Source organism: Eurosta solidaginis, chromosome 4 (genome assembly GCF_040869045.1).
Source record: "Eurosta solidaginis isolate ZX-2024a chromosome 4, ASM4086904v1, whole genome shotgun sequence".
Taxonomy (NCBI): Eukaryota; Metazoa; Arthropoda; class Insecta; order Diptera; family Tephritidae; genus Eurosta; species Eurosta solidaginis.
Genome location: NC_090322.1, coordinates 67,512,271 through 67,535,335, shown reverse-complemented (window position 1 = coordinate 67,535,335; position 23,065 = coordinate 67,512,271). Strand labels below are relative to the sequence as shown.

The 23,065-nt window shown below is 37.6% G+C and overlaps 1 protein-coding gene and 1 pseudogene across 6 annotated transcripts; one reads left to right on the top strand and one right to left on the bottom strand.

Moving 5' to 3' along the window:
* Positions 1 to 6,394: 6,394 nt before the first annotated feature.
* Positions 6,395 to 14,643, bottom strand: LOC137249922 (protein transport protein Sec24C-like). Of its 6 annotated transcripts, XR_010952614.1 has the most exons (11): positions 13,261 to 14,255; positions 12,722 to 13,199; positions 12,431 to 12,657; positions 12,141 to 12,370; positions 11,781 to 12,083; positions 11,440 to 11,727; positions 11,212 to 11,380; positions 11,023 to 11,158; positions 9,048 to 9,432; positions 7,787 to 8,988; positions 6,395 to 6,544 (listed from the first exon to the last, which is right to left on the bottom strand). XR_010952614.1 is itself a non-coding variant. In XM_067782004.1 (9 exons), the coding sequence occupies exons 3-4, from the start codon at positions 12,574 to 12,576 to the stop codon at positions 12,199 to 12,201; spliced, it is 318 nt and encodes a 105-aa protein (XP_067638105.1). In that variant the 5' UTR covers positions 12,577 to 12,654; positions 12,722 to 13,199; positions 13,261 to 14,643; the 3' UTR covers positions 9,357 to 9,432; positions 11,023 to 11,158; positions 11,212 to 11,380; positions 11,440 to 11,727; positions 11,781 to 12,083; positions 12,141 to 12,198. The 6 variants fall into 6 exon arrangements, 2 of the variants coding, with proteins under 2 accessions (XP_067638105.1, XP_067638103.1); XR_010952617.1 differs by lacking the exon at positions 6,395 to 6,544 and having other exon boundaries at positions 7,264 to 8,988; positions 11,212 to 11,370; positions 13,261 to 14,643; XR_010952615.1 differs by lacking the exon at positions 6,395 to 6,544 and having other exon boundaries at positions 7,265 to 8,988; positions 9,055 to 9,432; positions 13,261 to 14,253.
* A 429-nt stretch (positions 14,644 to 15,072) lies between these two features.
* On the top strand, positions 15,073 to 19,036 carry LOC137248550 (ethanolamine kinase-like; annotated as a pseudogene).
* Positions 19,037 to 23,065: the final 4,029 nt, after the last annotated feature.

Below are 23,065 nucleotides of genomic sequence, written 5' to 3'. Positions count from 1 at the left end.
TTCAATTCTCTTTAATTTCCTTTCTATAGGTTTGCTACTGTTTTTTTTTTTTCTTACCTGGGAGCAGCCGACCCCTGTTTAAATTGTTTTACAAAACATGCTTCCAATCAATCTTATAGAATCGTCCCAATGCAGCAACACTTCGATTTTTATTGGTTCTCCAAATTTTTTTGGTGCGCCCGTGGAAATTTCCCAATGCTTTCAGATATTGTTGCAATATGTTGCTTGCTAATTGTACGTTCTTCCGCTGGAAAATGCGTCTCACTCAATTGCTCCACACTTCTCGGCCGAAAACTCGTGGTTCTTTTTCTTTAGTTTCTAAATTTTTTCACCTCTTGTCCTTTTTTCCGGCCGGAAACTCATGGCTATCCTTTTGCTTTTTTGGTTTCTAAAAAAAATTTTCACACCTTCTTGGTTTTACGGCCGGAAACTGATGGAAATTTTTCGCTAGTGATCGCCGGTCTTTTCTTTCTTGTTTCGATACTATTGCATCGCAACTTTTTGGTCCCATCACTAGTTGTTACGGTCTGCTGTTATGGTCTACGGTTACGGTCCACTTGGGAGCGTTTTCGTGCGAACACACCTAACGACTGGGGATGGGGCGAAAGTTGCGATACAAAAGTATCGAAAAAGAAGAAAAAAATACCGGCGATCTCTAGGAGGAAACACGCAGTTTCCGGGAAAAAGATTAATGCTTGGATTACGACAGCTGGAGGTAAACGAAAAAACGTGGGATCGATCTGCTTTCATCCATAATAGCGATAAACCAAATAATTTCGTAAAACGTGGGCATAAAATAAGAAACAGCTCACAAAAAATTTGTGCCGTGTATATTCGGACCCGACCGTATGGTTGATAGTGGCTGGTACTTGTGAAACGAAAACCAAATGAATTTGCGTAACAAAATTCGCAGTGAATTTCACAAAGTTGTACGGACATAGATTTGAATCCATTTTTAAGGGAATACTCGATACCCGCCTTACTGAGAGCTACACGATGTCGACGACCATACCAACCACGAGCGCATCCACCGCCAATTGCGCAGCCACCATCGCAGCGCCACCAAGGCGCGGTATTCCATCGGCAGCGCCAACCAAACGCGCTCCATCCACCAGGCTTACCACCAGCACCAGCTCCAACAACAACAGCGAGGCATTCATCGCCTTCATTATCCACCAACACATCTGACGCGAACGTTCTGATCACAATTTTGTCAACCAATACCAAGTAAATCCTGTTAAACGGCCTTAAGAGCAGAATTGTTTATATTGGTTCGGCGGACCAAAGGAAGGCCGCTGAACATAGGCCTGCTGCAACGCCAGGTATAACCATAACGGCAGGGCCGCTAAACCTAGGCCTGCTGCAACGCCAGCTGCAACCCCAGATATAACAACTCAACAACAACTACAGCCTAAGCGGTGAGTTCGTTCCGGGATACGGAAAACCTAAAATTTGTTCCCTTCACCTAGCTTGTGAGGATGCTTGTAGCTAAGTTAGACATAGAGAGTTAATAAAACTGGTTAAACTGTTTCGAAAGGCAGAGTTATTTGTGAACCTCTAACGAAGCTTTTTTTTTTTTTGACACCTTCGAACTTGCACGATTAAGTGAAGAGAGATAGTGACCCGACACCAGTGTTATTAATTTCCGATGCTATTTTCGAGCTCATTGCTGTAAACAATTCAACCATTTTATTTTACTTAAAGTAATAAACTTATGATAAATTTTTGAGATAACCCCATTAGAAACATACATTGATGTATAATAAATTAAAATGAACTTCATTTAAATCTTTGTGCATAAAATTTATTCTTTACTTGCCACATATATACATCTATGTAAGAGCGTGTACGTTTGCTACATAATTCAAATATACATAGATGTATATATAAGCACGAATCATAGAAAGAATTGCAGTAATTAATATGAACGTCATTTAAGTCTTTTGCATAAAATGTATTTTTTTCCTGCTACATATATACTTCCACGCATGGGCGTATACGTTTTAAATATACTTAGACGGTAGGAAACATACCATTGAAAAGTGTGAACCACGGTAGTGACGACTAATACGTATTGAATTATTGATAAAAATAGAAAAGAAATGCTTTTTATTTTATAATTATATATACATATATAAATGATATATATAAGCAACATCAAAAACATATATGAGAAGAAAATTAAAAAGTGATAATGATGGTTTCAATCAGGTCAATTTTAAGATTTCGGATTATTGAAATTAAAAGTCCATAAAATTAAATTTAAATGGGGCGTTATATATATAAATACCATGACCAATGGGCAGTTAACGTTAATTACCCAGTAGAAATTATAAACGTCACATTGAGAAGAGTTCAATGGGTTACAATTTACAAAAAAAAGAGATTCAATTTCAAATTAAATGGCAAATGTAGGTCCCCATCTATATTTTATGCTTTTGGATGTATAGATATGTAAAATTTTTTTTTTTTTCAATTTACAAAATAAAAAGGTTAACAAAACAAAAAAATTTATGACGAAAAGAATCACGACTTCAAAACGCATTAACTTATAATGTCATTGGTGAAACCAAAAAAAAACAAAAACTTTTTTTTTTTAAATTAAAATAGATACGATAAGTATTTAGCTAGCCTACCGTCTAATTACATATATGTGAGTTTCCAAGCACAATTACCGCCAAAACTTATGCGTAAGTTGGCAATTTTGTTTCATTTAAAGTCCTTTTTTTAACTAAATGAATTGTCAATAAATGTTATATAAAATGGGAATGCTGACCGTCTTGTTGATTTAGAAGGCACTTGGGTATTTCAGGTAAGGGGCCACCGAAATTTAGGTGTGTCGGTGGCCATGGTTTTGAGGGTGGGCAAAGCACTGGGCGTCGCAACACCACCCGCGGCGCCCCCAAGATATATTCGGCCCTTTTATTTGTATTTTTATTTTTCAGCCGTTTTTTCTTTTGAGTTTGATTTTCAGCGTTAGCAACCGGCCGTGTCCGGTTCGGTAAATTTTTTCTTGCGGTTATTTCTTTTTGGATTTTAAATTTTGAATGTTTAACGGTCTGCCCGTGACATCCGGTTCGGCCGGACGTTGTTTTAGTTTGAGCTCGTAAAGCGTTTTGAGTCGTCTCTGCGCTTTTTTGTCAGTTTTTGGTTTAAAGGCATGATAGGAACTTTTTTTCTGTTATGGCGCAGGACAGCAAGGTTGGCAAGAACCCAGCCCAGCCGACATGACTAGCCACTGTGCACCACAAGATCATGCCGCCTGCCTTCCTTGCTGCTCCCATAGAAAATGCGATTCCATAACAGAGGGCGCCCAACGTGGTTCTCGAGGCGCCGGGTGCGAGGGTCACTCCTGGTCAAACTGTGAAGTTGACCATCCCACCAGTCCGGGGTGAGCAGCCGCAGGAGCAGCCACCTGCGTTGCGGTGAGATGGTTGGACGGATCAGGGTGTCCGGAGTGATCATCGTCTCCGGTAGCTGAGTGATACACAGGACTTAACCGTCAGTCCTCCGGATTTTTGTATTCACCCGATGAGGCAGTGCTGCACACACTTAAATTTTTTTTTGTAATTGTGGGATTAGTTTTCCCGGAAGTTGTCCGTAGTCGGCTTTGGCTATATATATATCCGCTAATTGGAATTTTTATACATTTTTTTGTTTAATCTTTTTTTTTATGACTTTTTATCTGCCGAATTTGTGATGTCCAGTATGAGTGAGTGTATGAATTGCAAGAACCCCAGCTCATCCCACGTCTCAGGTGGTAACTCAGAATACCACCTGGATTGTGACGGGTTGAGCTGGGATTCAAAGTGGCACCCCTTCTTGTCCCACTGGGGAGCGGCTTCGAAACCGCTCCGACCATTGCGGTGGCGGCAGGAGTGGTGTCCAGTTCGGATGGACGGGAGGCCTCAACACCCCCAACCAGTCCCAGGGGTGAGCCCCTGGAGACTTCCCCTGCGTTGCGGCTGGGCGTGTTGAGACCAACCCGTGTGTGTCTGAAGCTGGCCCTTGTGGCCCCAACCAGTCTCGGAGGGGGGCCTTAAGACCCCCTCGCATTGCGGTTGGGAGCACTAGGGACAAGTATGAATTGGTTCGTGTTTACTTTTTTTCCCCTGAACGAGGCCAACACACCCTAACGCAGATAAACTATCTGCACGACAATACAATTGAATTAGCAATTACACCCCAAACATCAATTTCCATATGAACTACACGTTCAAACTTAAAAGTATTTTCGAATATAAAATTAAGGTACACGTCGTAAAAGTGTAAAAGTGCAAAATAAATGTTTAACAAGCCAACCTAATAAAACTGCACTGCGTTTTTTTTTTTAGCACACGGAAACAACCGGCGTTCTTTTCCCTAACCAAATAAGCATGCGTTGTGACAATGTAAAGCATGTGTGCAAACGCAGAACAAAAATTGGAAATCGAGTTAGGTTTTCACGCAGCAAATTCAACTTGGGTTGCTCTCATACAAGTTGTATGTACATGAGAAATTTTTGACAGAAAATTACTTGCGTGCGTTTATATTAGGTTGGCTGTAAGAAACACAAGGTGGTGTTCTAAATAACAATAACTTAAATTCCAATTTGAATATCCTAATATGTTCCACATAAGACAATTAAAAGCGAAAAATTTAATTAAAATAAAGTGCCTAAAACAAAAGGGTATTAACTCAGATTTCTGCACACTATCTTTTATATGCATTGCATTCCAACCAAACAAATTTCGCAAACTATTTGGAACATACTAGAACCGAGAGCTGATTACTAAGTATACTTATCTTACTGTATACAGAACTTTCCCTACAAAAAATTGTTAAAAAGAAGCTAACTAGTATTGTTGATTATTTCGCGAGTGCAAGGAAAGTGGCTCACTTTTAGTTAACTTTAAAAAGTCAGTACTGCATCTGTTAAATTGGAAGAAAGTCAATTCGTTTGTTGTCCTCAAGTAAAATCCACTGTTTTTAACGATAAACACGATTTTCTAATTATGAAAGCGATCACTATAACGATTTCGACATTCAGTAACAGTTGTTAACGATCAGCCTTTGACGACAGGTTATGTTGAACGACCAAACAGAAAACCCCCAATTAGGTACCAAGACTTATGTTGTAAAGTAACTCCGTCGTCTTGGCAAATATTAGTAGTTTTCTAGGATCTTGTTTAATTCTTACACCTGCTGTTATTGACGAGGCCTTACTTATAAACGTTTGGTGCCCGAAGGCAGTGTCTAGATAATTTGCCCATTGTGAGCCTTAAGCCATCTTTAGAGATATGAGCTATTTTGTGTGTCTATTGCCTTAGGAGTTGTATTAGATATTAGATATGTTACAGCTCAACCCTTTTATCTACGCCTTTCCTGCTTAATGGATCATATGCGACTTCTGTCTCCTTTTGATTTCTTCCACCTAATGTGGCACTGTTTGTTGTTTGCCTTTGCATTGGTGGCGCCAGTCGCTGCGCCAGCATCGCGTTCCAACCTTTGGCCACATCCACCACTAAACCCCCCACTACAACGAAGCATGTAGTGCAAACCCATCTTAGCAACATCGACAGTAAAACCAACAGTCGCCTCTAATAGTAAAGACATTAACAATAAAATTGATTCCCAAAATAAAAAATAAACATTTGGAATCATAGAAACCAGAAGCATATATTTAAGTCCCTGTTAGGGATACTCAAATCTGAACCGAAGCAAATTTTCAAAACAAACAATAAACTCGTCCAAAACTGTCGTTGGACCCTAATAAATCGATATCTATATGGCACGCGGGTCATAAATTTAAGCTGGAATATTATAAGAACACAGCAACCAAACAAAAAAACTTGTATTACCAAATCATTTCAAAAATCATATACGAATAATTATAAGAACTACTACCCTGCAAAAACGCTCCACGTCATTTTACTAGTCATTTTACGGTCATTGTGACTTTCTGCAGCGGTTATATTCATAGTCATTTTTGCATGGGCGGATTAGGTTTTGTGACCAAATTTTCCGTTTCGTTCCTATTAATGTGATAGTGCATTCCGCTCCCACCTATAGGATGTGAGCATAGTACTGTGCTGCTCACACACGTCACAATGCTCGTCAAATGGCGGTCATTTTTCCGTCATTTCACTCTACATTTTCGAGTCATTTGACAATCAATTTTACTGCGGTGTTACCATTTATATAACCGCCATATAACGTGAATTTTACCTGCAGATTTAGTCTACCTGGAGCAGCCATATGAATAAAATATGAACCAAAAAAATTTAATTTTCAATATTTATTCTTTTCAATATTATTATATATGTACATGAAATTAAAAAAAATAAAATAAATAAATAAAACAGAAGAACTTTAATAATAAATAAACTCGCTTAATTGGTTTTTGTTTTCCAATTGAAATCTCTTCTAAGCGAGCAAAAAAATAATATTAAGCTTACTTATTATTGTTCTAAATCTAATCATTCAAGCAATAATTCTGCAACCCTTAGCAGGAGTATTGATTGGTTTCAAATCTAATTCCGACAGCAATCGTATCACGACATCCCTTTGTGACGGACTTTTCCTTGACTTTGCCGGGGTTGGTCTCAGTCCGTCCAGGGTTCCTGGAAGTAGAAATTCCTAACGGTCCTTCTGAAAGAATAACTCTGTTTTGTTCGATACAAAACGTTGTAAAAAATTATTTATTCAATAAAATTCTACTTTTCTACTCCTAGTCTGATTTCCTTGCTCTATAAGAGGTGACGGAGGTGATAAAGCCCTCGGCCAACCTCTGCGGTCGAATGAAGTGATAAAGCCTCCAGACGAGTATATTTTTAGTACAAATGAAGTGAAAAAGCCTTCAGGTGTACTCTTGGTCGGTAGTGATATAACCTACCGACTCGTATGCCTGTCTCCTAATCTCTGAATTTCAATGCGAACTCGTCGCCCTTATATACTAATTTTTGCACGCAGGCAAACGGTTATTTTATAATAACAACTTTGAACTAATGGTATTAACAATATAAAACAACTGTTAATCCGGTAAATATTTCCTTCCCATGAATTTCCATGCACCATAATGCTCCTTATTGAATACAATGCCTTTGTACTTGCTCATACCGTGCTTTCCAGGCTTTGGTTTATATATTGTGTGTTTGTATATTTGTTTGTGGTCACCTGATTCTAATGTTGTGTTTTGCTTTGCCCAATGGTTCTGCCTTCTGTTGTATGGCGTGCGTTGGTGTGTTGTATGCTAGTGCGTAAATATGTATAACGAAATTTCAAATAGTAGCGGCGCTTATTTTGACGACTTGCTGCTGATCTCCGTTCACTTAAGTTATTATGTATGTTGTATTTGTAACTGGGTACATTGGATTTTGAGTGTGCAAAGGGTTGATCGACCGCTGCATTTTTATGTTTTGTGCGTATCTACTTTCCAAATATTTAATGCATGTTAGGGTGATCCTATATTCAAAGTTTATGTTTGCGAAAATGTAAATATTTGACTTGCGTGCAAAAGTGCGCAAGTGTAATTTGCTCTTCAATTTAATAATTATAAATTCAATGTACAACAGAATATATGTATTTAGGGCATAATTCATAAAGGTGTACATATGTATATTTCTGGTACTTCATGCAAAAAATATATAAGTGATAAAAATTCAAGTATAAATTCCAAGTTATTTCCAAAGTGATAAAAATTCAAGTATAAATTCCAAGTTATTTCCAAATGTATGTTATTTGCGAAAATATATAGATATGTGTATGTTGTGAGGATACAAAGTCCTCGGCTTTGGGGTCCTCACACCTTATTATATATGCACATGAAATTGTAACTTAAATTAATACAGTTCATATAAAGAAAAGTAAGTATTTTAATAACAAATAAACTCGCTTAATTGGTTTTCGTTTTCCAATTGAAATCTTTTCCAAGCGAACAGAAAATAATTTTAAGCTTTAGAAAAAACTGCAATTATTTGAATCAATTTCAATCTACAACTTAAAGCTAATTAGAAATTCAGATTAGATTTACTCTTTTTTTTTCAGATCAAGAATATTCAAAGGTGTCGTGGAATCCGATTGCTGTCGTAATTGATGAACTTAAAAATGTACGACTAGTAATTGAGTCAGACTTATTATTGTTCTAAATCTAATCATTCAAGCAATAATTCTGCAACCCATAGCAGGAGTATTGATTGGTTTCAAATCTAATTCCGACAGCAATCGTATCACATCCCTTATTATATATGTACGTGATATTGCAACTTAAATTAATACAATTGATATAAAGAAAAGTAAGTACTTTAATAATAACATAAACTCTCTTAATTGGTTTTTGTTTTCCAATTGAAATCTTTTCTAAGCGAGCAGAAAATAATTTTAAGCTTTAGAAAAAACTCCAATTATTTGAATAATCTACAACTTAAAGCTTAGTAGAAATTCAGATTAGGTTTACTCTTTTTTCAGATCAAGAATATTCAAAGGTGTCGTGGAATCCGATTGCTGTCATAATTAGTGAACTTAAAAATGTACGACTTGTAATTAAGTCAGACTTATTATTGTTCTAAATCTAATTATTCAAACAATAATTCTACAACCCTTAGCAGGAGTATTGATTGGTTTCAAATCTATTTCCGACAGCAATCGTATCACATCCCTTATTATATATGTATGTACGTGATATTGCAACTTAAATTAATACTGTTGATATAAAGAAAAGTAAATACTTTAATAATAAATCAACTCTCTTAATTGATTTTTGTTTTCCAATTGAAATCATTTCCTGTGCATGCACATCGCTAACCTGTGTTGGCAAAAGATATGATTATACTGTCTTCGATAGATAGTCGGACGAGCCGATACTCGGCGAAGTAGAGATGACCGTTGTGTCGGTGGCAGCTGTTACAACAGCAGTTTCTAACTTTACACCATCCGTACGGTGTGATGAAAGCTTCACTGCCTTTTCCAATTGCTTGGCGCCAGCAATTTTTGCTGTTTGTAACGCTTTAGCTGTAATGCAAATATATATATGGGTTAAAGTGGTTTTCGTATGTTATTCAACAACTCACCCTATACCATCATCACAGCCTTCTCATCGATTTTGAATATGTGTACTGTTTCAGTATTCAGACCCAGTTCGTTTGGTGCAATATTTTCGATTTGATGAATATGTATACTATCCGTTAGGCAGACAATTAGGTGCAATCGATTCATTCATATACTGTGGGTATTTGAGCCGTAGACTCAATGGCAGATATTTTGATTCTTTTTGAAGTGTAACATTTGTAAACAGTTGGGTTTCTCTGCTGTCACCATCACCACTAGAGAGCTATTGAAGAAACGCTCGACCAAGATAATATGTGAGATTTACAGGCATATATTTCTTCCACCTTTTCACAGTTATTGATGGAGAAAATGCGAAAGCCATATTTACCATCCAATACCGAAATAGAACTGTAGAGGAAGAAACATTTTATAAAATTTAATAAAATCAAAAAATGATAGTTGTGCTAAAATGGGGTAACGTATTGTATGTTAAAGTATAGCGAAGTCTCAGCTACTTTGTCCTGGTGAAAATTGAGTTTGAATAGGTTTTATTCTTCATTCTTAGAAACATGTACGAAGGTACCTGGTAAGATATTAAAAATCCTCAACGCTTTTTTTGCTATAACTTAAAAAACTCATATTCAAACTTCTGCTTAACTTCTACATATCAATAGCTACCTTTACCACCAGGAGTCACTATTGCTTCTACGCCTATGCTATTGTTTCCTACATCGATGAGCTTTGTAATAAAATAAACAGCTATCTCCCCAATCTCTCCAGTTTTGTCGCCTCGCGAAACCTGATATTGTCACCAACCAAATCATCGGTGACCTTATTTAAAACATGACCGCGCCAAATGTCGACCATATGGCACTACGCTACCGACTGTCCTACACCCCAAAATCTTGGGCGTGACGTTTGATCAGGATCTACATTTTGGTGCGCACGCAACCGCAATTGTTCCAAGAATTCAGAGCCGTAATAAAATCCTCAAATCCCTTGCTGGCAGTACCCTGGGGAAAAGATAAAGAAACGCTCTTGACCACATACAAAGCAATTAGCCAGCCGATTACGTGCTACGCGTCACCCATATGGTCGCCAAACCTAAAAACCACCCACTGGAAGAAACTACAGGCCTGCCAAAATACTGCTCTCAGAATCGCCACGGGCTGTCTTCTTATGTCCCCAGAACACCATCTGCATAATGAGGCGAGAATACTCCCCATCAGGGAGAGAAATGAGATGCTGACCAAACAGTTTCTGTTGAATACCCAGAAACCTGGGCATCCCAACAGACATCTGATTGACGAACCAGCACCGCCTAGGGACCTAAGGAGTCATCTCCGTAAGCATTTTGAGGAAATACGGCACCTGAGAACCCAGCCGTATGAAGCGGAAAAACACAAGCAGGTCCTTGGTGAACTCCATAGACAGGCGTCGGACCTTTATGTCGGGAATTGCCCGGTGAATCCAGTACTTGAAGAAAAATATCCAGAACTCGCAGAAGAAGAACGCATACTCCCCAGGGAAACGCGTGTCACTCTTGCTCAACTTCGTTCTCGATACTGTAACAGGTTAAACTCTTACCTATCCAGAATCAACCCCGACATACAAAATGTATGCCCCGCTTGCAATGTGTCCCCACATGACACCAACCATCTCTTTAATTGTAATGTGGAACCAACGCCTCTAACACCCCTTTCCTTATGGTCCACCCCTGTTGAAACGGCAAGTTTCCTTGGACTCCCGTTAGAGGATATTGATGACAATTTGTGATCGGTCGCGGCTATTAGGTGGGGCGAGCATTGCTACAACAACAACAACAACATCAGAAGGAACTCGATGACGATGCCTCAAAACTAAAAACCAAAAGCAATAATTATTATTTCACTGACACAAATTTTATAGTTTTTTCTTCCGGAGTTGGACACAATCTTTTCATAATTTTACTTAACAATTTAAGATTAGAAATTTTTTTCAATTTGTATTTTGACTTACCAGCAACAACAGTTTCATGTTTAATTGTACGCCGCACAATCATTATAGCATCATGTAACGAAGCTCAGTTTCTTTCAAAAATTGTTCGGCACCGCCACGTAAAATCAATGTATATGTTCTAGCATTAACGCAACCTCTATATAATTATAAACTATAAAAATGAAGTTTATGTCAAACCCACTATCAAACCTTGAAATGTTCACCACCAACTTGACGTTCTTCAAAGTAATCACATTGACCCAAAACACTTGAATTAATATCATTAGCTGTAGTCATAACAGCTCCACCACAAGCTTTCATTGTACGTTTCAAATCTTCTTCTGGTACACTAACAGAACATTTCACGATCTGCAAAATACTGTGTACCAACATCACCAATTGGTAGTTTAGAAAACACAACATTGGCGCCTTACTTACCTATTTTATTGTACAGGAGACGCCATTCAGTATTAACAATTTTCTGATACTCTTGGACATTGGAGGACATTGCTGTGGCAGAGCATTTTTCCAATAAAGCACTTTGTTGTTCCTTTGATTGGCGCTTCCACATGTACAGCCATGTCATATTTTGGTCATGCATAATTATAATGCTTTACGTATAGCTTTAATGATGATACGTGCATGCACGCCTTCCTCAACATATGGTTTAACTTGTTTTAAGATTTCACCTGCTTAAAGTACTACTGAAGTGGTGCCATCGCCGACCTGATAAGAGAAACATTTTTATTCTACACATTCTAATATAACAAAAAACTTACCTCAGCATTTTGAAATTTGGCGATGTCTACTATAGTTTTACGGCTGGATTCACAATATCCAATAGTTTCATAATGGGAAATTGTGGCGTTACCACTGGAATCAACAATATGCTTGCCCATACCACGTGAACCCAATTGAATGCGAGGCATTGATGTGGATATGAGTTGAGGTTTACCATGAGAGCTATCGGTACCCAAGCATTTTTTACACAAATACTCATGTACCCAATACAAGTTCAGGACGTTCATATTTATCGACACGCTGTCCGGTATGGCCCAAATGTTGGAAATATGCAGTTGGCACTGTTGACAAAAAATATGGATCAATGAACACAAGTAAAAGTGAAAGATTTTTTTTACCATCTCTTGTTACTTTACACATTAGACATTGGAAACGACGACCAGCATCTACAAGTTGCTATTGAGCCTTGCAACGATTAGATCTAATTGCACCCAATTCACCAAAATTTACAATGGGTGGCTCATATTCACCCTCAACCGTTCGTGCCATTGGTGAGGCGGTAAGTGTAATGGACAAAGCTGTTGTTTTTACTAAATCAGCTGTTGCAGGTATGCAATACAAAGACGACCTGCAAAGAAGAAAGATCAATGTTATTGCCAAACAAAACATTAATTTCGATTATGGATACCTAACGTAACGTGGCGAGGAGTTACCCTGATCTTCTACCACATATTTTGTGGTCACCAATGGTGGTAATAAACCCTGTTCATTAGTAATAAAAGCATCACCAGCGCTATTTTGATTTTCAATGATAAAGCTTATCGGATTTGTCATCTGATCGGGATCTAAACGGCGTTGGGCTTGATCATACTGTTGCGGCTGTTGATATTTACCAGTAACAGGTGCAGGTGGCTGCTAAAGAAAATAACACAAAAATAATCATCAGCAAATTTGTAAATTATTAGTTGTATTAGCATACATTATAACCAGGACGTCCGGACGTGTCCGGGTATTGGGGGTTGACACGGCTTGGGTGGTTGACTGAGCATTGGCGTCTGTCCAGGTTGTGTTGGTGGCATCATAAAAGCCATCAATAACAAGTGCCAAGAATATATCCGCGGCATACCTGCCGACCAAAATGATTCAAGGGGTTGTGATTGCCAACCTCACCTACCCGTGGCGAATCCTGTACCTAACAATTTGATGTGAACAATTGGTGCCAGTTAACCCTCTGAAATAATCGGTGCAATTGTACGCCATTGTGTTGGCATTAATTAGGCAAAATGCAAAAACTTTTCATCCTACTCGCGTGACCAATCTGTCTTCTTTAAGCTAGGATCAAGCCATTCGTACCAGCGTGCCTTACATTGCTTGGCAGATTTGCGGTGCAGCAGTGATGCAATACGTGACCACTGGTTTTTGCCATATTTCATTACAGCTACTTTGAGGATTTCATCCTGAAAGTTATCAATTTAGTTAATAAACGACCAAGAGTAACCAGTCGCGTCAAATGCTTACCTCAGTGTTTCTCCACACACCACCTTTTATCATTATTCGCGGCATGGTGCTATATAATTGTGAATTCGGGAAAATTTTAGAATAGCACCCCCGAGTTCGGGGTAAAACTTGGTATCAAATTAAAGAGGGAGTTCTCCCGATCACAAATATATACATTTTAAAGTGCGCAAACTTATAATTTAAAAGTTATTTGTTGTTAAAGTTTGCAAATTTAACAAATTTCTATAGAACTTTAAATTACAATTTACACATCTTTCAAAACCTTAATCCACATACATATCTATATAAATTGGCAACGATAAACTTAAATTGCATTTTAGTATATTTCACATTTCACTTTTGCATTGTTTTCACTTATTATAAATGTTTTTATTAAATCAATCGCGCTTTTGTAGCAACATGCACATATATATATATATATATATATATATATATATATACATATATTTTATTGATGACATTACAAAGCTGTGCTGCCACATATATATACGTATACACATATAAAATTTGTATAGAAATTTGCAAACTTCAACACCACTTCGTTTTCTGACGTCGTCGCGTCAAGTTCGGTTTTCCCCACAACTCAACCGCGTGTTATTAAGGGGCTTTACTCACGCGGTTTGAGAATAAAATGGCGGATAGTGCGGGAGTCGAAATGACAATATTAATTAAAAATACTTACGAATTGTGCGCTGTATCATAAAAATATGCAAATTGTGCAAAAAATAACAATTATTTGCTATCGGGCAAAAATCCTACAAAACTTTAAAATAAAACATGCAATTTATGCAAAAACATACATATAATTGCTATCGTGCAAAATCAAATTTAACACTAAAGTGTTAATAAATATATCAAACATACAAACAAATTAAAAGAAATTAAAACACAAGTAAAACTTTCGTTTTACACATATACATACATTACTTCATGATACTATCATCAAGTGCAACAAACGGAACATGTAACGGGAATTGATAACCTGGCGTGGGCCAAATAATACCAAATTGAATTACGTATAACTGTCGAAACGGGAAAATTCCCCTGCATTAAACCATATTTCAAAAAAAAAAAATATAGTTGAAAAACTTAAAATTTATTGTACTTGGAGTAAACCATTAAATCCAATTGAATATAACATGGCGTGGTGCCAAGAAAAAACCAACCCTAATTGAAAATACGAACAATTATAATAATACCAAATTGCAAGCTGCTACACATGGTTCTGGCCACCTTGGTACTACCATTGTGTATTAGTGGAGCAAAAATTACATATACAACAATCTGAAAAAAGAACAATCCGACATACAACCTGGCGTTATGGACTAGCGTCCGTGCCATTCAACCAAACCCCAAAAAATAAAAAAAAAATAAAACTTCAACACCAAATTACTTTTAAATTATAAGTTTGCGAGCTTTAAAATATATATATATGTGATCTGGAGAACTCCCTGTTAATTTTAAATATTTCCGGAGATATTCCATTTAAAACTCTCAAAATTGAAAAATTTTCGACCACCAAATGTTTTGCTGTCTCTGCTGAATTAGAAATGGCGAATTTTTTTGCACGCAAAAATTACGTATTTTGCTATCCCTATAAAAATAATAGGTGCGAGAGAGCACGATACATTGTGGGAAAGCTAAATTTGTCAACATGCTATTTCATTTGAAGAATTTTTCATTCCAAATCGTCACCCCTGTCAAAAATTCGTGTGTTTGTGTGCGTTTTTGGTCACACGATTTTTGCAGGGTACGTAGTATGGGCACAGAAACAAAATTTAATAATCAAACCACTGCTGTCACTCCAGTTTTTTTGTACCCATACGCATTGGTGACGATGTATTTAGCGGTGCCAAAGAGATACTAAAGGTGATACGACCACATTGGAATCTTAGTCATGTACAATTTAAAAAAATTCACACACGGCATCACAAATAAGCTTGTGGGTTGCTTCTATGATCCAACACTGTCCACTGTTACAAGCTACAATGGCAACGACATTGATAACGGCAGCTCAAATGGCATTAACAACCCTAATTTTTCAATTGCGCCAGCATCAAACTCAGTGGATTCCGAGGTGACCACATCCATCATGGGCGAAGTGGTTAGTCATAACAATACGAACCCTAATACACAAAATGAGAGTAATCGACAGCAACGTTGTGCTGGTGCGGGTCTATGGTAACAAAACGGATTTGCTGATCGATCGTAAAGCTGATACACGAAGCATTCAATTGTTACAAACATATGGATTCGCGCCTACACTATTTGCTCCATTTAAAAATGGAATTGTTTACGATTTCGTACCTGGTGTAACTTTAAACCCACTAAGCGTATTGGATCCGGCTATTTGGCGTTTGGTGGCAACTCGTATGGCCGAAATGCATCGTCGTGTTAAAGTTCACTAAGAAGTTGCTGAAATTAGTGGTGATGTCGATAAACCCCTTGTGCCAATGTTGTGGCGTAAAATGCAGAATTTCTTTGATTTGGTATCTGAAATGTTTACTGATGCTGTCAAACATAAGAGTTAAGGATACTTTCTTGCCAATAAAACGTTTACGCGATGAATTCAGCTCGCTATATAGGCATTTAGAACGGCTAAACAGTCCGGTGGTATTTGCTCACAATGATCTTTTGCTGGGCAATATTGTCTATTTGGAGTCACAGCCATGCGTTCATTTTATTGATTTCCGAGTACACCGATTACAACTTTCAGGTTTGATATTGGAAATCATTTGTGTGGATTTGCCGGTGTCGATGAAGTGGATTTTTCACGCTATCCAAAGAGTGACTTTCAACTTGGCTGGCGTCGAGTCTATCTACAGGAACTTCTGCAACGTGCGAATGTCACCGACGACGAAGTGGAACGCCTGTACTAGCAGGTGAATCATCTCGCGTGGCTGCACACATGTTTTGGGAAGTTTGGTCTCTCATACAGGCAGAACATTCCAATATTGATTTTGATTATGTTAATTACACGTTATGAAGAATACCAAAAACATAAGTCGAAGCTGGATCTTCATACTCCGGAAGAGAAAAATTCGCAGCAAAAAACGCGATTGATCAACGCCTTTGCATTACATAGCACGAGGAGTATACCTGAAAAGAAGAAAAAGATAAATTAATTACTAAAAACCAAGTCTACGAGTATACTCACCGCCGCGTGTTAAATGAATGACATTTTTTTTCATTCAGGAAATGGAAGAGCGGCATCTGCTAGTCAAAATCTCTACACTCCATTTCTGACTGTCAATGCACTGCGTTACCGACATTATGCCTTACGCGCTGCTACACACAACACATGTCACGTATTAAATATCTCGATGAATCATTCATTTGGTCGAGATTTAAAATACCTAATTCCACGAATCTCAACATTATCGACAATACACGTCGAAAATAATGTTGAAAGGTGGAAGTGCAACTCTGTAACACCTTTTCAACCAGGCTTCGAACCGTTCCGTGTGGTGGCAGGCCACTTGTTGTGAAATAAAGTTCACTACTACTTCGGCGACATCTATCGACATAAATCAAATTATAAAATGTACTAAAGGCGCTAAAGCACCAACCACATCGCATGGATTCGTGCTAAATCGGTTTTTTCTTCGTTTCTATTTCAATTAAATTTTGGTTCAATAAAATGTTTTTTTTTTTCTTCTGCGAAAATATATTAGAGATAATTTTTTTTGTTTACGCCACCCAAACAAAATTCCGCCAACCTCAATTGGGCATGATCAATGATACCAATATTCTTTCAGATCATGACCCGCTACCAAACTTTACTGGCCAAGTCGGAGGGAGGCGCAACGCGCTTCGACGTCGCTTGCCAGCTCTACGGCAGGGACCATAGTATCCGAATCTGTCCCGAATATCGAAAAAAATCTCCAGAAGAGAGGTTGCGGGCAGTGCTTCTATATAAGTACTGTCCGAACTGTCTGTCACCCTTTCACCGGGTAAACAAGTGTAGCAGCAAGTATCGCTGCAAGAGGTGCCAAGAGAAGCACCACACCACGCTTCATTTAGATGAGCGTCGGCCGGTATGCGACGAGACAACCACAAATGGCAACGACAACACGTCCGACGACGCGTTGTCAATCAACCTGTCGGGACCGGTTAAATCCTGGGCTCAGCAGGTGGAGGAGGAAGAAATGGAGGAGGAGAGAGCAAAGGAGGAAGAAAGAGGTAAAACGGAGACAAGACCGTCAACGGTCAATCATGGGATTCGCAGTTTCCGGCCGCTGTTACAGCATGAAAGAAGCGCGGCGAAAGCAAATAAACGTTGAAACGAGCGAGACAACTGGCGGCACCACGACATCGGACTCCAAGGAGGCCCGACCAAGTCATCCAAACGCGGAAGACAGCAGCGGCGAAATAAATCGACGCCATACCCTTCTGACGCCCAAAATATACGAGCACTATCGCGTGGTACACCGGAAGGCTTCCGAACCGGCCGACTGCTCTAAGCTACTCCAGCGCCCATCATGCGGCCTTTCGTGCCCATTGCGCCGACGGCCATAGTGCGCGTCGAATCGCGTGGGCATTTGCATCTGGTTCTTGCCATAATTGATCCCTGCGCCGCCAGCACCATCGTCGATGCAGAGCTGGTACGCGACTTGCAGTTTGAGCGCCAAGGACCAGGGCAATGTACCCTTATTCTGCGCGGCAAGTTCGGGTCATCGACGCATGTCACCACCCGCACGTGACCACCAGCCGCAGTGGTCAAAGGCCACTATTGCTTGAGTCCGCCGTCTAATGTGGACCAGAAAATTGCCGCGCCTTTTGAATTCATGCGGCTTGCGGATCCTCAGTTCTACCGCTCATCGCCAGTGCGGCTTACACTCGGCGCTGATCTATACGCCGAAGTGATGGTGAGCGGAACGCCAGCAACAACAGTTGGCGGTCTTCTGACCCAACCGACCGTATTCGGGCTGGTAGTCTCAGGAGCCTGCCAAAAATAGGAGCTTTTCATAAAAAATAAGTAATTAATGCACGGAATCAGAAACCACGTACGTATATTTAATAACTTCTTTTCTTTTTTCTTCACAGGACAACGACGTGAAGTGCTTGCAGTCCGCATCTGCACATCGACATAACGCCTTACTGGACGTGCAATGGCGTGGCATTCCTTTTTTCATTTTTTTCTTTGTTGCTTACGGCAAGGGGCCGGTATGTTTAGGCCACAGGCCTAAATATATATCTCCCCCCCCCCCCCCCCCCCGTAACATAATTTTCTTTACTCTATTTTCCTTTGTTTACTACCACCCACATATGCTTGTGATCACTAATACACACAAGCATCTGTGAGTGGTAGAACGTATGTAGCCTAGATTTTTACCGCTGTGAACCCGCGGTACAGCAACTTTGTTGCCGGGAAACCCAACGAAGGAGCTGTATCGTGGGTTCATCGGCTCATGTGGCAAAGAGGCTCGCTCTCTTTTTATCCAGCAGCCAGCGAAGGTACACGCTATCCCACGTTCACGTAAGTGTAAATTTAATACAAACATATTTAATATTTTAACTTTTCACAACATTTGTTAAAATCTTCCTTAACACTTGTTGTATTTATATACATTCAATAAAAAAACACTTGTAATTCCTTTTTTATTAACACGAAACCTTTTGGTGTTCCTATTTTCTTCCTTGTTTTGCCTTAATCATTCATTAACAAATACGTGGGTGCGCGCCGCTACCACCACGCATTTGTTCAGACGTGCTGTGCGGTTTAGCTTTTTTACAAAATGTATCTGTTTGTTAATGTTATGTGTATATATGTTTATATGTGCTCAACAATTACACGAATTTAATGTTGTCAATAATGTAAGTTTACTGAAACGTAAAATCAGTTTTATATATAACATATTAATTTGCCTGTATTTAAAAACTTTGTTTTTCGTATTTTCTAAAAAATAAATTAGAATCCTGATGAAGACGCGAATATGCGTCGAAACGCGTTGATTGAAATAAAAAGGTAGATTTTATTGAGATAAACCGGCCGAAAAGCTCCAAATAAAACAACAAGAAGTTTAACTAAAATACTTGGCCCTACAAAATTATTTATCCAAATTATCGGAGAGCTACACTGAATTAACAAATACAAAAAACAAAGGAAGTACAGCAAAATGAAGCAATTTTTCCAGCACATGAGGCAAAAATACAACATAAGTACCTGCAACACTATCAAACAATATGGCAAATACCATAAAAATTTGGTGAAACAACAACAACGATTAAAATTCCTGCTCCAATGCAAGGGCTATGGAATTCTACCACCACACTTAAAGGGTAAGACTGGTAAAATGACACATGAATTTAGGCTTGAAAAAAGCATTAAGGAAATACAGAAAATTGTAAACCAATTCTTGATGAAGGTTTTGAACTTGGAAATTAAAGAGCAAACATACATATTAAAACTGCGAATGACCAGATAAGAAAAATTAGGTAAAGGTTATACGAAATTTTAGAAGAAAATGAATTTACCTCAGTAGTGGATACCCAAACAGATTTTTAAATGATATGAAAAGGAAAACAGAAGAGAATCTTAATAGAAAACTTCAAAAATCGATAAGAAACAATTTTGAGAAATTTGACCTAAAATACAACGAAGAGTGGTTTATGAATAAAACCAAAATAGAGATTCCAGTAGAGTGCCAGTGGTTACTCTCCCTAGGAAATAAATTCATACTTAAAATATACGAAAAAACCAAGCATTTCATAAACCGGCACCAAGAATCTATCATAATTACAAATGCAGACAAAGCTAATAGGATAGTCATGATGTACAGATCTGACTACAAGGGAAAAACGAAAGACCTACAGAGCGAAAAAGCCACATACAAAACTATTAAAACTGACCCCATACAAACCCTATTAAGAAAGAACAACAAAATTGTGAATGTCCTCTACCAAGCTCGAAATATAAATCGGAAGGAAAATCAATATTTGACATGTCCAGCCGCTAGAGCACCAAGACTATACGGGTTACCAAAAGTGCATAAAGAGCACACTCCACTTCGACCGATATCCTCGTCGTTAAATGTACCATGCTCGAAGTTATCAAAATTCATAGGAAAGATCCTAAAAAGTATTATATCCGAAGAATACAACATAAAAAATTCTCTGCAACTAAAAGACCACCTAAGGAATACAGCCATTGATGATGAAATCCTTATATCACTAGACGTTGTATCTCTTTTTACCAACCTACCGATACACCTGGCAATTGCCACAATAATGAAGAAGTGGCCAATTCTCCAAACACAAACCAAAATACCCAAAACCCAGTTTCTTAAAATTTTAGAGTTCTGTTTGAGAGAAAATAATTACTTTTTATACGATGAAACGTACTACCAACAAATTTACGGCATGCCGATGGGCAATCTCTTGTCACCGACTATAGCTGACATAGTTTTAGTTAAAATTATAGACGACAGCCTCAAGGAACTGAGATCCAAAGAGGTACATATCAAATACATAACCAAATACGTAGATGATATGTTCGCTACTTACTTACTTACTTAATTGGCGCTTAACCGTCTAAACGGTTATGGCCGTCCAACAAGGCGCGCCAGTCGCTCCTTCGCTCCGCCAACCGGCGCCAATTGGTCACACCAAGGGAGTTTAAATCGTTTTCCACCTGGTCCTTCCAACGGAGTGGGGGCCGCCCTCTACCTCTGCTTCCATAGGCGGGTTCCGATAGAAACACTTTCTTGGCCGGAGCATCATCTTTCATTCGCATAACATGGCCTAGCCAGCGCAGCCGCTGCGTTTTAATTCGCTGGACTATGTTGATGTCTGCGTATAGCTCGTACAGCTCATCATTAAATCTTCTTCGGTACTCGCCATCGCCAACGCGTAGAGGTCCATAAATCTTTCGAAGAACTTTTCTCTCGAACACTCCCAAATATATGTTCGCTATAGTTAAGATTAAAGACGTTGAAGAAATTCTAAATACATTCAGTGGACAACATACGAAAATTCAATTCACCCTCGAAACAGAAAAGTCCATGAAATTAGCTTGTTTAGATGTGGAGATTCACAATTCCCCAGCTAACAATATAAAAACCAACTGGTACAAAAAAGCCGTACCATCATCAAGAATGATACATTTTCAATCAAATCACCCATGGACTCAAAAAAGGAATACGGCTATTAACTTTATAAATAAAGTTTACTCCCTGAGTGATCAAGAGTTCATGAATGACAACGAGGTGAAAATAAAAAACATACTAAGAAATAATGGGTACCCTAATAATGTAATCGACGCACTAACAACAACAGCAAGAAACAAAACTAAACTTAAAATTGATAATGCAAAAGTAAACGAAAACAATAAGAAATTTTGCATCGGACTTTTACATAAATGAAAAATATTAAAATTTTTCTATTTAAATGTTATTTATTTAACAATGAATTCACAGACTGAAAACTGAAAAAACTGAAAACTGAAAACTCAAAATATCTTTTTATACATTTTTCTATTACAATTTTTCAACAAATGCTATCTTTGGTTATTCCAAAAATTATTTAAGTATTTTTTTAGAATATATTACAAAGTATTTATTTGAAATAATTAATTTATATTTATTAAACTAAACATTGCTTAACTTCTCCCCCTTTTAAAATCGATACGTCCTCGCTTCGACAAATACTCAAATAATTTTTAAAATTAAACACTAAACATGCGTATAATCAATATTGTGTATGTAATTCATTTATAAATTTTCAAATTTCAAGTAAAATACTATCAACGAATATTATCTTTATGAATTTTTTTCCATTAATTAAAACTTTGTTCCAAGATCTTTTTGTACAAAATTTGTTCATATACCTTATTCAATTTATTACCCAAACCCTTATTTCTACGTACAAAAACCACTCCTCCTTCTTTAAAACTACTTCTGCCTTTGCTTGACCTTTTTAAAGCAATACTCTGTGCTGAACTTAGTAAAGATTTTATAGAACTTAAAAACTCTTTTGAAAATGAATTAATTACATCAATAGGTTTCAATTGTATTACAGAATGAATTGTGTTATTATAATGGTATGTTGCTAAAAGAACTAAATCAGTTATATCAGTAATATTTTTTTCTATTTTTAAACACCTAGCTATTTCAATTATTGTAGAATGTAGCCGTTATATTTGTCCATTACTCTTACTATGAAGAGGTGGTATGAAAAATTGATCTATATCAAAGTGATTTTTCAACATGTTACTTATTTTATTTGATTGAAACGACTTTTCATTATCAGAAACAATAAGTTTAGTTTTCTTAAAATGACTTAATAATACAAATAATGCAGGTTTTATATCTATTATCGATCTAGATGAGATAGGTACTACTTGAACGAATTACGAAAATTTATCAATACAATTTAATAAATGTTGTTTATCAATTGAAAATATATCCATATGTAAAATTTCTCCAAATTTATATATATATCTGTTACTTTATAACAGTTTTACCGAAAATTATGTATTAGCAAAATTGTTTTGCTACATACAATATGTCTTGACCAAAATAAATATAATTTAAAAAATTGTTTTTGTTTTTATCGGCCTATTGATAAATGATTCAAGGTTCGATTCGAGCTCAAGGCCAGAACAATAATTTTTTTCCTTCAAATTTAGAAAAATTAAAAAATAACAATAATTATCATTAGAAAAAAATTATTTTTCTGGCCTTGAGTTCGAATCGAACCTTGGTTCATTTATCAATAGGCCGATAAAAACAAAACAATCGTTAATAAACCATGAGCACTTGGGAATGTCAAACAAAGTAATTGACAATAAACAAAAATCCAGCAT

Excerpts from the sequence above, each read along its gene's own strand:
- LOC137249922 (XM_067782004.1), bottom strand. The coding sequence starts at position 12,576 with ATGACAAATCCGATAAGCTTTATCATTGAAAATCAAAATAGCGCTGGT. Across the intron at positions 12,371-12,430 it reads TCCTCGCCACGTTACGTTAG|GTCGTCTTTGTATTGCATAC; the intron begins GTATCCATAATC and ends TCTTCTTTGCAG.